This window comes from Gambusia affinis, linkage group LG21 (assembly GCF_019740435.1).
Source record: "Gambusia affinis linkage group LG21, SWU_Gaff_1.0, whole genome shotgun sequence".
In the NCBI taxonomy this organism is placed as follows: Eukaryota; Metazoa; Chordata; class Actinopteri; order Cyprinodontiformes; family Poeciliidae; genus Gambusia; species Gambusia affinis.
In genome coordinates, this window is record NC_057888.1 from 16,181,440 (window position 1) to 16,198,034 (window position 16,595).

Below are 16,595 nucleotides of genomic sequence, written 5' to 3' on the forward strand. Positions count from 1 at the left end.
TGAGCTCTGAGCTTGAAAGGCTTCAGGGCACCTCCGATTAACGCCACAGAAAATAAGGCTAATGGCGCAAAAAAAAAAAAAATAAAATAAAGGGAGTAAATAGCAACATATCCCTGGTCACAAAGATGGATTACTTACTAAATCCCAGAGGCTGAGGTTAGTTCTAGCTAAACAAAAGTGAGATTTAAAGGCCAGTTTGACAAGTTTAAGCCTGCATAAACTCACCCTTATTATAAATTGTGTTTTTCTTTGAGAGGTTTTGCTTTAATCGTCTTTCTTTCTGGCCGTCTCCACAGCGAGTATCACCTCTTCACGCTCTGCACAGAGACGAAGTCCCACAACGTCGACTGCTACTGGCCCAACCCGCTGGTAGAGAGCTACATCATCCACATACACAGGCACCTTTTCTCCAACTGCACCGTAGAGGAGGTGATATGGATGGACCCGCCGGACGACACGCTCACTGTCCTCATCCTCATACCGGTTTTCCTCACCTTGGCCATGATTGCTCTGGTGGTCTGGTGCAGCAAAAGGAGCGATCTCCTGGCATAGGACATGAGAACACAAGACGGAGAGGAAAAACTCTAACTAAGGACCAAACCTCTTCAATTTGTAAAATATATTTTTGGGGGAATTAAATAGTCCATTAATGGCACAGTAAACTAACTTAATCTCTTGTTACCAGGGGTGATGAAAAGCTTGTATGTATTAAATTGTAGATCTTGTCCCCTCTGAGCCATTGTACCGTGTACCAATGGCTCGTGTTTCTCTGTGAAGTTGCTCACTCTTTTGTGCAAGTGAAAGGAGTTGAGGGCATATTCCAAATGAATCCCTAATCTAGTTTTGCAATACAAAAGCATTTCATTCATAAGAAATTTGACATTAGGTGTTCATCTATTTTTACTCGTCCCTGTTCAACATAAACGCAAATTTTCTGTTAATACATGTTCAAATTCATTCGATGGAGTTATTTTTCCAGCATTGAATTGAAAACAAGGTTGTGTGAATTTGGGATGAGAGACAAGAATTTGAACTTCTAACCTGTATAGAAATGTAGTTTGTGTCCAATGTGAAAATACTGATTTAAGTCAACTGAGACTTGGACGTGGCCCTCGACTTGACTTTGGTTGAAAGAGGCAAATTGAATTGGGGCAAAAAATGTATTTAGACTTAAGTTGGAGTTTCCCTTAAAGACTTGAGATCTGACTTGGATTCGGAGCAAAATCCTCAGACTTGTCCATAAAATAGTTCACTTGGTGTTTGGACAAAATACTTGAGAACTGAAATGAATTTATTCAGAGACTCAATAAATGTTATTTTTAGAGTAATAGTCTTTAGTCTCTAGAAGACTTGAGCCTTGACTTGGATTTGGGAGAAATCAGAGCACATGTATTTTTACACATTTGACCTTCACTCGCTGTTGTTACTTGCTGAACTTTTCTACAAATTCGACCGCACTTCAAATTTGATCAAGATTGGACGAAAAATACTTTTGGCTCCATGCATTTGGCATCTCTTTACCAATGCTTGACAAGATTGAAGAAAACAAACAATCTTGTCTGAGGGAGTAGTAAAATGACATTGTGCTCACTTAAAATGAACAAACAAGATCAGATTTAAGCTTTAGAGAGATTCTTTTTTTTTATTTTTTATTTTTACCAAATCTGACAATTAAGCTAGCTGTTTCTGTGTGTCTTCTGTCTTTATGCTAACCCAACCAGTGTCCTTGAGGGTCTCAACATTGGGACTTTAAATAATCGAACTCCTCCGGGGTGACAAGGACGTGGGTTGTCTTGATCGACTCTCACTCACCGGGTTGATTTGCCCAGGAGGACAAATCTGAGCTACATTCTTGAAATCTCTTGGATGCAGACTTTTGACCCCGGAGATTCGCTGCATCGCCGCTGAACGCCAGAGCGTCCGCCGCGCCAGTGACCGATCTCTACACCGATGGGAAATCTCAGTCGCAGAGGAAGCTGTGTTTAAATATTCTATCGTCGCTCTGTATGATACGCCTGGAAGGAAGCCAAAGTTGGGATTTATACTGTTTCAAGGAATGCGATGTTTAGTCTTGCTAAATGACTGAATGGATCTTCACCACTGGAAAGAGTAAATGTCACAAAGACGAGGGAAACGCTGCGATTTATATGTTTCGAGACTTGAATTTTCGGTTGGACTGATCCCCAAAAGTCTGTTTTTTGTAGCAGTATAGCTTATAAGATCTTGAAATACTAGTGCTCACAAAGCTGAGTTATCAATAGAGGCCAAACTCTGTCTGTGCCGTCTGCTGTATCGTTGTTGCTTTTCCACTGTTACTCAGACAAGAGATGCACACTGTTGGTTTACCACAAGAACAGCCAATTATTAATTTGACACCCTGAGCCTTTTCAGACCCAAATAACTCTTAAATGAAGTCATCCATTGGTAGTTCAAGTGTGATGAAAAACATCAAGAATAAAGAGCTTTGATTTAATGTCCAAAATGAACTTTAAAAAAAAAAAAAAATCTTATCCACAAAGCCAAGCTTACCATGTTCCAGTAGGATTAGCTCATCGCCAACTTAGATTAGCAAAAGATAAATCACACTGAATTTGGTCTCACAAACTAAACAGAGTTTGAGCAATAGTATGTTTTTAGCTGCAGATTTTTATGAATCATAAATAGTCCGTAACTGCAAATATAACCTATTTTTATTACTGAGGAAACCATGTGGGATTTTGACTTAGACGTATCTCGCCTTTTAAACTGGGAATCCGACATTTGTGTGTATTTTTGTGTTACAAAGAGTTTATAAATGCACACTTCTAACTTTAAGTGAAATGCAGCATAAGCTAGGCACTTTTCTTTATTTTGCTTCAAAGAAGGATCACTCTCTTTTAGCAAGTTCAGCTTCTGGAGCTTTGAACAGACAGTATTTATACTTGTTTCGAAACCATCGAGCATTTTCAACACTAAATTGTACACTGGATATGCACGCTTGGCATAACTAAAAGCAGAAAGTCAGCTGCTTTGTCATAAACCTTTGATAGGACACGATGAATCAGGCAAAGACATTTAGTTACTGATCAAACAAACACAGAAAGAAACCTCTGTCTCATAGTCGCTGTTCAAATCCACACATTTATTTTGCAAAGGATTCAATTTTCCACTTGGTTTGTGCTCAGAAACACTATCAAACTTTTTAAAAATCATCTTTTCAAAGTATAAAATTGATTTTAAGAAACTCAATTTCTGATGTTATGTGTAAACCTGATATCTGGAGATGACTAATATATATTTTTATTATAATAATTTACTTTTATAAAAACACACAAGAGTGAAGCCTCTTTCAATGGTCCTTGAGCCTAAGTCTGTTTTTGTCATGCTCTAATTTTTCTTCTTGAATTTTGATGCTGTTACTTCTGACAGAGTAGAAGACTTTTTTCAAAACCCAAGGGAACAAAACTATTTCAAAGACCATGATAATGTTGTAGCATTACCCATAATTTCTCCATTCAAACATATTTTCCGAATATTTCACGAGGGAATAAATCTTTCTGAGTTTTTAATTGACATGAAGGAATTTTTAAAGTGGAAAATCCCCAAAAGAGGGATTAGACAAGGAAGAACATGAAATAAACTATATATGTAGCTGTAGACGTTGCCTGTAATAAGATAACATTTTCTAACTCAATTCTTGAGGTGTGATATTATCTATTTATATCTTATATAAACTTAATGTTTGTTAATGCTTTAAAATGTGCTTTTGGTGACCTTTTCTTTTTCACTAGTTTTTACACAATGTGTGAAATCTGCTTACTGATTTGGCTTTGACCAGCTTTGCATGAAACCCTTTGAATGGGGAGATAGTGTCCAGGGTACAGTGGTGTGTTAGAGCCACAGTGGGAAATGAGAAGCAGCGGCGGACAGATAGAGAAGGGGTGGAAAAAAAACCCAACAAAACCCTTGAAATGTTGTCTTTTCTAGATAAATAATAAAGAAAGTCACGTTGTGATGTGTCTCATTTGATTTTGCAGTTTATTTGTTTTCAGACCAACAATAAGCCACGTGCGTTTTTAAAATGTTACATCCTGATTAATGAAATAACATTAGCAACTGAGACTCCAGGATAAAAAAAAAATTATAAAATAAGTTTTTAATTTATAGCTTTTGGAGCCAATGTGATTATTTCTGCCTGCTTCTTCTGCTACTCAAGTACTCAACACTGACATTTTTATTACATCCACATGGATGTTATGAAAAGTCACAGGCGAGATGTCCAAAGCTTGAAACTGAACAAAAGCAAAAATAAAAATGATTCTTTTATATACTTTCACTTTCTTGAAGACTCCATAATACATCCATTTCATCATCCTGTTTAATGTTGTGCTTCATCTGTTATTACCTCCTTTAAAAAGAACAAAGAACAAGATTTAATTGTTTTTCTCATTGCAAAAATTTGCACCTGTGGTTGTTATAAACATGATGCGCTTTTGATGTTGCAAATGCGCAGAAAGAGGATGAGGTTTGCATGGTGCTGCAGCTGCACTCTCAACAGGGATAATTAGCTGATGCTGACAATGGGGGTCACTAATGCAGAATATAGTTTCAAGGAGAGGGAAGGAATAAATACTGGAACTGCTTTACGTTTTGAGTCCATTTAGCTGATTAGACTATGACTTTCTTGTACTTGTGATCCTTGTTGCTCCAAATTAGTGTCGTCTCCTGTGCAATAATGTGTGCTTGTGTCATTTGAACTCCTACCAAATATTAGTGAAGCTGTATAATAATAATGAAGGGGATGTAAAAAAATGTCTAATTAAATGTGAACACAAAATAGTTATGAGGACAATTTAGAGAAGTAGCACAAAGTAATTGTGACTTTAGGTGACGGTAAAAACAACATAAAAAATTAAAATACTGCAAAAATCTTTAGGACTGCAACAGATATGTTAATAATATTACGATACCAATAATATATAATTATAAAAAAAATTCACTGGCTGACTAAATAGCACTTTTCCAGTCATACTAACCAGTTAAATTCACTTATAAATCAAGAATAACGAGAAGGGACACAGAGAGAAAAGGTGGATCAATTATCAACCTCCTCTGATTCCCATGAACCCAGATGGGTCAACTTGCACTGAATTGAAACATTGTATTGAAACACAACACAAAAACGTCCATTTTCCCATTGAATCAGAACCCTGGGAAAGTTTACACTTGTATTAGGCGTGTGTGTGCATCCAGATCTTGGACTTTTTTTTTTTTTTGTCGGGACAACAGTATTATCTCAGCCTCTGCAAACAGCCGTGGCACTGAATCTGCAACTGATGTTCTATCTGTCTGTGTAAACTTTCGGAACAATGCAGAGAACATCAAGCATGCGATTTTCAATCTTATCTCCGCATCGTATAAATAAACTCGGGGGGTCAAACAATGCTGTCGCTGGGCGACGCTCAATGGTGTTGACATTGCTGTCAAAATCGTCCGACAGGGCACAAAGCTGGCAGCGGCAAACTCGCCGAGCACCAAACAGTCACACGGCCGCTGCTAAATAAACAAATGCTATGACATCAGGAAACATTTATTCTGTTCGGTAGCAGGTGACAATGCAAGGACTCTTCTGTTTCTTCTTCTCTTTCTTCTTCGCTGTGAAGCAAGAGACTGCAGAGACGCAAAACAAAGGAGACAAAAAGGTCACTCCGTGCCCAATGAGATGCAGCGCCGTGCCATTATCCACGAGGATGGCCGCTCACGGAGCTTAGTCAGCCAGCGTCTTGCTCACATCCACGAGGATGGCCGCTCACGGAGCTTAGTCAGCCAGCGTCTTGCTCACAGGAAGGATATTAAAGCCTTTTCCCAGAGTTGACAGAAGAATACAGGGAAGTGGGTTGACCCAGTGGTTTGGACCAAAAAGCAGTGCAGGAAGTGTGAGAGTGCCAGGCGTCCATGCAGACCTGCTCTTTTGTGATGGATAAGATGCTGGTAGCTCACAAAGAGGCACTTTTTCAAGGCCCGTGCGGATTTCTGCCATTGTTAATGCCGAGAGCACTCTTAAATAAAAATAGCAACTTTAAACCAGATCTGCTGGTGGTTCTTAACAGTTGCGGTCAAGCTGGACCTGACCTGACAATTTTTAAAATGTATTTCTTTCTTTCAATTCAAGTTATGCTACTTAGCATAAAACTCACTTCCACCCTCTAAATAGTTTATGGGTTTTTATCTGGTAGCTGCTGCACATTAGTGGGCCTCACTGTGGAAACATGACAGTTTTTCTCAATTGTATTTCTCTCAGACCAGTTAAAATTCCCATTAATGTTATTTCAACCTCCACGACATCCAGTTATTTGCGCATCGTAGTTTATAAATCCCTCTGGCAAATAATGAATCCCTTTTGAACATGCATCAAATAATTGCCGTCATAAAGCTCTCTGCTGTTTAACAACATTATAATTTCAGTATGTTATATAGTCATTCCCCCTAAAACAACAAAAGAAGTGGTGAACTAGTTCTCAAAATCTGCCAAGCAAATTTGATGCATTTCCTGTTCATTCTTACCTGGAAATCCCTCGAAATGAACCGTCTCTCTCAGGTGAATCTCACCTTTCATGGTTGATATGTTTATCAACCATGGTAAAAAGGTTTAGAGCAAATTAGAACTGTAAAGATTAAGTCATATATGTAGTGAAAATGTGTGTTCAGTGTCCAGCAGTCATTTAGCTCAGTAACTACAGTAATATATAACTTGAATGTAGATTTTGCATGACTTTGCAAAGAGTGTGTCGCAATGTAATGAACATTTTAATTAGTGCCACCTGATGGTTTGGCTGTAGATAACATGACAAAGCCATTTCACTGACTTGTTCATAAATAATGTATGAAGAGTTTTCATTTTGGTGGCACTAATACTTTCAACGACATGAGTGTGAACGTTTGCAGGCTATTAATCTGCAAAAGAAAAACTATCATTTCTGAAATCAGGATAACATTTGTGGACCTATGATGGGAACCTATGATGTGAATTCATAGTTAAAACATGTTTGACTCCAACTTCAGTTTTAAACTCAAGATATATATATTTTTGCAATTGCTATTTCTTAGGGGAAGTGATTTTTATTTTTAAAACTCGAGTTAAAATGAAATAAACCACAAATACAAATGTTCCTCAAGTAGACATGACAGTCCAAGAAATTAAAGCAACTTTAGAAACTGTATTTTCTAATATTTACTATTTTGATCTTGGCGTGCACACAAACTACAGTTTACATCTAAAACACGCCATATGATTCCTCGCCGCGGGGTTAATGTAACATGTCCTGCTCTTAAAACTGATGATAAAGTTGTCGAATGTTAATGTTTTCCTATGGAGGCCCGAGAGCTGGGAGCTTTCTCTCCACCCACTCAAAACAAACAAACTCGGAATCGACGCGCTGACAGCAGACGGCTTCTGGGAAGACATCACAGTGGCGTGGATCACTTCTAGCGGCGTTTCAAGTGAAACGCTTCAGGCTCGACCGCAATAGCCCCGTCCACCGGTTTCTGCAAATCGTCCAAGATCCCCTTACAAGAGCTTCGAGCCTCCTAAAGGCAGTTCTCACAACTAGCTAAACCAGACCACACACTAAAACATACACACGCTCACGCACACAGATTCCCACAGTAAAAAGCACTGAGGCGTATGACCCAAACAGGACATCCTCTCAATCTTTCACCCTCCAGGCTTCCCACTCCCCTTCTCCACCGTCTTAAACTTCTCCTTCCAAGTTTAGAACGTGGCACCAAATCTCATGTGGTCGACCCGCCTACCATTACCTCTCAGTGGTAGCAGCAAGGATCCTTCCCAAATGGAAAAATACACCTACATTTATAAACTATAGTGATAGCTATTCATGTGACTACTTATAGCTTTGATATTGTTTAATTCATTCTGTACTTTCTAATTGATTGGATTGTTGGCTTTTAAACTTTCTAAAATAACTGGGAGCCATCTCTTGTTGGTAAATGTTAATTATTAAAGGGGCAGTATGAAATTAACGCCTTGAAATTGGGTCTCTGTCTCTTTAAGAAGCTCGTTCTCTTTCCGATGCTCCGCCTTCAGCACGTCATCGCAACATTGCTCCTTCGACTGAGGAGTGGATCATATAATGAGCTCAGCAGGTGTGTCTGCTAATTGCTTCTGGCTAGTCTAGAGGAGCTGGGTGGAGGAGCAGTGGAGCAGAAGCTGCAGCTTTGAAAATTTATGCAAACAATATGGTTGCCACGGGAGATTCAAGGATTTCTTAAAACATGCATGAAAGAATCAAAGCAACACTCCAGGTATGTTTTTGATGAGATAATATTATAGCATGTTGTCATAATGCATAACATTGTAACAACGACGTCATTGTTTTAACCTTCCCTAGTTCACATTGAAATTCACTGTAGTTCCAGCCACACACAGATAGCGGCTGCGTTTCTTGGCTTTGGATTTCAGTCATTGCTCAACCCTTATCTTTTAATGAATCCTTTATGGCCGCGCTTGCTGCAGAGCACAGAGTATGTAGAGTGTATCAGCCAGAGGTAAATACTGGATACACTGCTGCGATGTGCTGCAGAGGGAGGACTAGGCGTACCGTAGTCAGTGTCACTCTGAGAGGGTTTGTTCCTGGTAACATTCCCCCCCTACCGGGAAATACTTTTCCATCAGTTTTCAATACGTGGGCTATCAGGGGTTCAGAATACCAATAAGAAAAGACACACACACAAACACACACACTTAGGGGGTAATTAAAAGTGGTCAGCAAAGCTCACATCAGATTACAGCAAAACCACGTTCCAGCCTGATAAGGATCATAAATATACAATCAAAGCTGTAAAGTATTGGTTTAGATCAATGTATTTGTTAGAATGACCAATAAAGAGTCCAAACATAAACCCTGTTAAGAATCTGTGAGAAGACTTTTAAAGAAAAAAGTAGATTACCGATGCGTACTGTCCAACCTCAGCTTTCAGTTTTGCACAAAAACAGGCAAAATGATCATATTGTAGATGTGCAAAGTTTATAGACATAACCTACGGTTTTAAATTCAATCGTATTTGACGAATTCCTGTGATTTCTACATGGCCGTCTGCAGCGACAGAGTCTTTATGCTTTTGAGGATGACGCGGGAATATGGTGGGTTCTGACTGGATACAATGTACTTAAAAATTTTTTTTTTTTTAAATAAATCCATTTTGAGTTTATGCAAAATTTTCCTTAGCAACCCGTTTAAGTTCAATCATGTTGATAAAGATTCTGAATTTTTGTCCACATCTGTTCAGTCCAAGATTCAGACCATTTGTGCTGCAGCACATACGTCCCTTTTTGAGCAGATTTCTGGTGTTAGTGTGTGTGCGCGCGTTTTTTTTTTTTTTTTTTATTATTCAAGAAAAGGGCAAGGAAAAGTGCATCAAAGTGTGTGCTGTCAGATGATGTGTCTAAAAGCTGACATGGTGGGAGTGATAAGATTTTTTTTTTCCTTAGTTTTGAAACTCCCACTCAAAGATCAGAGGAAATCAGTTTGGGAAAAAAAAACGGTCCGATTCGGATCTCTGGGCAAAGGACTCGAGCGTTTCCATGCAGGAGACGTGCAGCTGTGACTGCAATGAAAAGCGGTTAAAGAAAGTATTGAGTGGAGAGTGAAGGACCCAGAAACTCACCACATTCCTTTTACTTTGTTTAATAAAAACTAAATAAAACAAACAAACAAAAAAAAAACACTTGGACCATTTTGTTTTGCTGTATCACATAAAATCTCACTAAGAAAACATTTATTACTATTATTTATTCTTTTTGCTGTGTCATGACAGGTGATGGATGTCTACATGGATCAGATTGCCTTTGGCAGCACTGAGAAAGAAAAGAAAATCTAGACAATAATTAAGTTTATATAACAGAAAACAGAAATCTATTAGATCTTAACAGAGAGCAACATGCTCTCTCCAACATGCTAACCTGCTGTAGTTTTTACCAGCATATCAAAAGCACAATTTGGGCATTTCTACTGACGGTTTAGTAAAATGTGTTGCAAAATGACTTCATTTTTGCTCAGTGTTTCAAACTATTTCCTCCTCCTCCTTCGTCTTTATTTCACAATCCTTCCTCCTCATCCCTTCGGTGTTGACATTTTCTTGCATCCTGGTCTTTCCCCATCTCTTGCCTTCACCTTCCTCGTGTATTTCCTCTCTCCTCCCCCTACTCCTCCGTTCTCCTTTTCCCCAGTGATCCCATGTGCCCCGCTCAGCTGGACTCCCCTGCTGCTGGCACGATCACCGGACAGCTTGAGTCCATCTACCTCCCTGAAACACAGACAGCCGGATCAGACCGAATCGTGACGAGACTGATCGGTGCGTTCTGAAAAGAACCCAGCCTTTTGAAAGACTCGCAGGCTTTAGTCTCTTTAGCGAGGAAGTTCTGCAACGTTTTGGAGGATTTTTCCCCCCATCCAGTGTATGAAGAAAAAAAATGTGGATTTACGACACATTTCACTGGATGAGTTCCACATTTCATTTTGCAAAAAAGAATAAGTGGGAGGTTTTTTTAAAACTCTTAAGCAATATGAAAATGTCCAGGAGGCTCTAATGCTGAGTCAGATAGCATGTTGAGCAATAACATAAAGACATTGATTTGCTATTTTTCAGGTTTAAAAATTCTTTTGTAGTAATTTAACTTTGCTGACTTCTTTCCAGTTTTGGGGGAAAAAAACTTGTTAGATTTCTTTCCACAGATTAACAACTTTCCATCTGGTTGCTTCTTCTTCCCGGTGAGGATTCAGCTGTGTATGTACATCCGGCTGCTGCGAGCTTGAATTCCTGCTCCCAGGGAAATGTTCACTTTCCTCCAGTGGAAAGGGGAATCAACCTGTGAGCGGGTCTACCTGCGACTCAGCACATTTATAAACTCACGGCTCAGACAGCAAAGTGTTGCTGACGAATCTCTACGCAGGTTTAAAGCATCCTAAGGTATTAAAGGGATTTTTCCGCAGGGAAACTGTCATTTACAATAAGTTTTGTTGTGTTGTAAAATAATACAGGCTTGTGGTGAACTGTTAAAATAACTTTAAAAAACGCTAATTCAATGTTAGCTTCGGGTTCTTAACAGCTCTGGCAAATAGTTTCAATTTTTAGCCATTGCAAAGCGTCTTTAAGTTTCCAAATTTTGAAAATTAATCGTTCCTTATTTTCTGAAATGATTGACGACTGCTTTATGGTCAACATTTTATGTTTGGTTTTTTGTTTCCTTCTCCTGACTGGTACCTATAGCATCTAAGAAGAGATCCTGTTAAACTTTGTAACCTGTCTGCTAAATATGACTTCAACTAGAGGAGAAAAATGACTGGAAAACAGAATTAGGAGACCAAAATTTTATCTGACGTTCATTTTCTTTATAGCTGATGGTCGGCATGTAGCCGAGCAAGACAGAGAGCTGGAGCTTTGAGGTTGAGTTTACACCAATGTGTCCGAGTTGTTGCAGTTTTTCTCCTTTAATGGATATTTTGTGTTGAACAATCAAAGATACTTTTCACATTACCAATGGAAAATGTTTCGAAGCGATGTATGTAGGTCTGTTTTTCTTTGTTTTCACCTGACCTTTTAACAATGTGGTGCAAACATGTCAGAGTTGTAATTGCTGCAGTCAGCCTGAGAAATGGCTGTAAGGCAGAACCTGAACAATTTGAGTGATACGGCCATTTCTAAGTTATTAAATCAAAATCTTTTTGAAAAAATAAATAAATAAAATCCGGTCAAGTATGCAGCAATTTCTCTGAGTGTAAAAAAGTTGACCCAATTCCAGGTCAGGCAGCATGGCAACGATCCAACAATGAGCCAATTCAAGGTTTTGCAATAACCTGGAAAAGCTCACACCTTAACCCAAATAAAAAGCAAGGAGAAAATCCACTTTCTGCAAACCTAAATTAGCTGAAGTAACACTGTAAAGGAAAGAAGGATTGTAGTTCCTCCATAATGATGTTAGAAAATTACTACTTTGAGTAATTACAGCTAAATAAATTCTTCCATGCTGTTGATTTTCCAGATAGCTTTTCTTTTTGGGGTTTTGTAATTTGTGCGACACATAATAGCACTGATAACAGGCAGAACCTGCTCATTTTATTAGACCCTATGATGATTGAAAATGGATGTACTGTCATTTTGACAAAGTATTGATGCTCAATGATCTGAAAACCTCTGCACGTACAGTGTGAGGTTGAAAAGTCAAATCAACAGCCAGTCGTATTAGATTTCGATCGTTGTTTCTGCGACCGTGTTGATGCCGGACTGGGCCGCTGTAAGTTTTAACTACTTTTTTTTTGTGCTACTGTCAATGTGAGCGTAAATGTACCCAGGAGGTATTTTTAACCTCAGATGTGAGTTTCACTTTTCCGGCGGCAGGTCTTTGCTTTGTCGTATTTTTGGTGTTGCATCCTGCTGCTGCAGATACAAAAAGCGATTCAAAGGAGCCGTTTTCTGAAAGCGGCGTTCGATCCAGCCCAGGGTTCCTGTTTATACCCACACTGAAACGTGCGCTCACACACACACACACACGCACACGCACCCACACACACACACACACACAGGCACACACACACATCCAACACCCATGCTGCACAGTAAACGCAGGGTGCGTGCGTTCACAACTAAATATACACATAGATAAACAAAGAGTTCTGAGGAGGAAGACGTTAGCGCTGCATGCTGACGGTACGACACGACCTCTGACGAAGCTCCAGTAAACCAGTTGAAGTGTCTCCCAGCAGGATTTCCTCTGACATCATCGGCTGCTGGTGGAGCTGCCGCAGCCTACCAGTCGCATCACAGAGACGAATAAAAACAATCTTGCTGTGGTGTGAGAGAACCGTTGGATTCATTAGAGTCTGCAAAATAGTGTCCTTTTCTTTTTCTTTTTTAACTGAGCACACTGGGCTTCCTTTGGGCCTGCGGCGAGAGACCGAACGAGAAAAGAGAGGTGAGTTAAGAGCCTGAGGAGGAAGGTTAAGCTGTTGCTCCCAGCTGTACTGGAGTGGAACCAATTACAAATGCAGGCAAATTAAGTACTCTTTTGATTTAAGTCGGCACTTTGGCCACTTTAACACATTCTTATGTCTGCTGTGTGTTTAAGATTACTTTAATTTGAAGAATTGCCTTACCTGTCTGTGGCGCAAATCCAGATTAGTTGTTCCCGATGTAGTTGATGGAGAGCAGGACAGAGGGCAAAACCGAAGCAGACTTTTTACTGCCATAAGCAATATTGAACGGTTGTCAAGTTTGCTTTGGGTGGTGATGTACTCGAGTGCTGAGTCAGTTTCTCAGAGGAACTGGAGGAGCTTCACTGCTTAGATCAAATGGCTGAAGGCACTTAAAACTCTGTGATGGTCAGAAGTGCGGCCAGAAGGCAAGGCAGGTAAATAAATCCTAGTTTTGTGGCTCGGTTGTGAATTTCTGCAAAGGACCAACTCTGGAATCGACCTCTAGCGATGAGAAAGTAAAACTTATAAACCAGTGAAGAACGTTTCTCCCCTCAGATATATTTCTTAGCTCCACTGGGACACACTGTTGGTCCTCCATGGCGAAGCGACAACGTTGGACGCTGCTACTTTGCAGCTATGCAGCGGAGCAGAAACCACACATCCAGCTGTCACTTCAGGTGCTGCTTGTCTTATTACCCACCAATAAAAGCCTCATTAGGCGTCTGTTGCCAAGCAACTGGAGCTGTCACAAAGCGAACTGGTCGGCATATGATGTTCAGTGTCATTTGTTTTATTTTACTTTTTTTTTTTGTTTTGAATCTGTTCAAGCAGTGCTTCAGAGGAAAATGGGTGAAGCTGTTCATCATAAAAAAAAAAAACTTTTACAGTAATGGGGGGAAAAACGAGGCACTCTTTGATTCCTTAACATGTTTTTGAAATGTGGATAGTTAACATGAAATTCAACACTAAGGAAAAAAATAAGTACAATTAAAAAAATGCATAAAAACAGGAACATAAGAATAACTAGAGAAGAATGTCATAATTTCTGTAAATTTTAAGAATACATAATTAAATTTGAGGAATAAATTACATGCAGGAGAACATGATTAAAGCATCATTACTCGTCATTGTCATTGAGGTTTGTGTGTTTAAACTTCAGGTGTTTACATCTAATCTGTTGTACTCCTGACTACCACAGTGAGGCTAAACATCATGATAAAATCTAAAGAGCTGCTTTCAGAGTCAAGATTGTAGCAGCTAATGAGAGGGCGGAGTTAAGTTATAATCTTCTTTGGATAGGTGAGTCTTAAAAACTAATTACTCAGACCCCCAAGCCAGAAGACAAGTTTGGCACAAACCAAGTAAAGCTATCCCAGAAGGAAACGTCAAAACTTTAGTAGGAAGTAGAAAAGTCTTGGCTATATTCTTTGCTGCTGAACAACCTGGCCAGCTTTCTGTCAAATTATCCTGCAAGAAATATCTGGCATGCCCAGAGGTCAACTGAGGAAAATTTGGGGTCATCTGTATGATAAAAAAAAACCATGAAGCTGAAGCAGAACAGATAAAAAACAATAACCCGAAACACAGCAGTAAATCGAATAGGAAACTGGCTGTTGAGGGGGGATGAATGCACATTTTGTCTTGACATCTTTTGCTTTAATGAGTAAGACGAAGCGGACCTTGATAGTGTTTATATATCATTAAATCACTTCCATTTTTAGAGATAAATAAAATAACTTTACATATCCGTGTGTAAAGATTTCATTTGATATATAAAAATGAATATTTAACAATGTGTGCTGTCATTTATTAAACCGTTTTAAGCAGATACAGAGGTACAGTTCAAAGTCAGAGTTCAAAGATAACTTTTTTTCTTCAAATAAAGTCTGATCTACAGGAAAGCAGCAAAATAAAAAAACTTTGAAAAGAATGGGTATTATTTAATAATAATAATAATTATTATTAATAAATTATTTACTTGGGGATCTATACATTTAGTCTGATCAAACCTGAACTTTCTTCAAAATATTTTGTGTGGCAAAAACTGAACGCTGCATGTCACCCTGAACGCGCCATTCCCCCAGGGTGGAACAGGGTGGTGGTAGCATGGTGCTGGGTGGGTGTTTGTCCTCAGCAGACATCGGAAAACTGGTCAGTGTGGATGGGAGGGTGATTAAAATGGGTTTGATGAAAACATTATTTATGTGCTACAGTGATCTGGTCAAGATTTGGACCTAAAATTTAGAAAAAAGTGCAGACATGTGACACGCTTCATCCAATCTGACTGAGCTTGAGCAACTATGCAAAGAACATGTGGGGAAAAACCCTTCAGTCTCTAGATGTGCAAAGCTGGTAAAGATTTACCCCCAAAAAAGCATTTAGGTCCACCAAAAGGTTTCCCTAAGACCTTATGATTAAATAAAATAGTTTCACCATCATTGATCGTCTTCGTCACATAAAGTCCCAAAGAAACACGTCTGAGTTCATTGCTACAACACGTAACAATTCGAGGAGTTTTAAGGAGAACACTTTTGCACAAGACAATAAAGGGTTCAGTACAGAAATACATTTGAAAAATGTGAAACAAACATGATTCACTACCAGAAGTTGTTTTTTTTTCCATCATAGTTCAGCTTGATTCGTGTGGAGCCAGAACAGCCTCGCATATCACAATCAACGTGCCCACAGTCCACTGCGAAGCAAGATTTTAGAAAGTACACCATGCATGTCAATGAAGAGAAATGAGCCGGCTGATCAGGGGATGCAAAAAGGAACATAAATCAAGACACCGGGATTGTGCTTACAACCAGAAAATCCTAATCATTCAGGTGCTTTTGCTCCCTTCGCATGATTATTTCATGTAGTGAGGCAATAAAGAGCCAGTGTAATATTTATGTGTTTGCAGCGACGTCTTGACAAAATGATCTAGAGACTCGATTGACGGTGTGCTTCCTGGGATAGAGTCGCAAAGGTCGACAGATGAAGACAATTTCGGTGCCGTCACCTTTGCCTGTGATTGAGACGCATAACAAGAATCAAAAGAGTAATGGCTGTGCGAGCCCTGGTCATTAGCTTTACTTCAGGAGATTGGCAATTTGCACAGTGAAGAGGTGGCGAGATGGGAGAGAGATGGAGTGTGAGCCAGACGCTCGCAGAGTCTGCGTTACTGAGACTGTTGACACTGAAAAGTGCACTTAGTGTTAAAAATACATCCAAACAAAGTCTAACTGGTTCTTAGACGCTTAGGGAAAATTCAGTAGATATTTAGTTTGAAAAAGAAAAGTATGTTTGATCTCCAGAGTTGGTTTTAGATGCTTGTTAGAAGTTTAAATGACGTTCCCTTCAACCTGGGCTTTTCTGACAGAAATATCAAGCAGGTTGCCTGTTACCGGGTAAAAAAAAAAAACAGGATCTCCTACCACATGTTAGGTTTTTTTTATTATTTTGCTTTTACATTTGTATTTCTAAATCTACAACAAGTGCAAACTTTCTGTCAGTGGTGTGTCCTCTCTTTGTTGAGTTTGTTCAGAATGTATGAATTTTGCCACAGAAGGAAATTTTTTTTAATAGCAAAAATGTTTAATAGGAAGTGTCTAATAATATATAATAGTGTCTAGTGGTCAGTGC

The 16,595-nt window shown here is 39.1% G+C and overlaps 1 protein-coding gene across 1 annotated transcript in view; it reads left to right on the plus strand.

Annotated features, from left to right (window-relative positions):
* The window catches only part of LOC122824046 (receptor activity-modifying protein 3-like), a 36,075-nt gene extending 32,083 nt beyond the window's left edge, over positions 1-3,992 (plus strand). Inside the window, exon 4 of the mRNA XM_044104226.1 lies at positions 297-3,992. Coding sequence (XP_043960161.1) covers positions 297-552 — 256 coding nt within the window. The 3' untranslated portion in view covers positions 553-3,992. The remainder of the gene's footprint in view (positions 1-296) is intronic.
* The last annotated feature ends 12,603 nt before the right edge of the window (positions 3,993-16,595 follow it).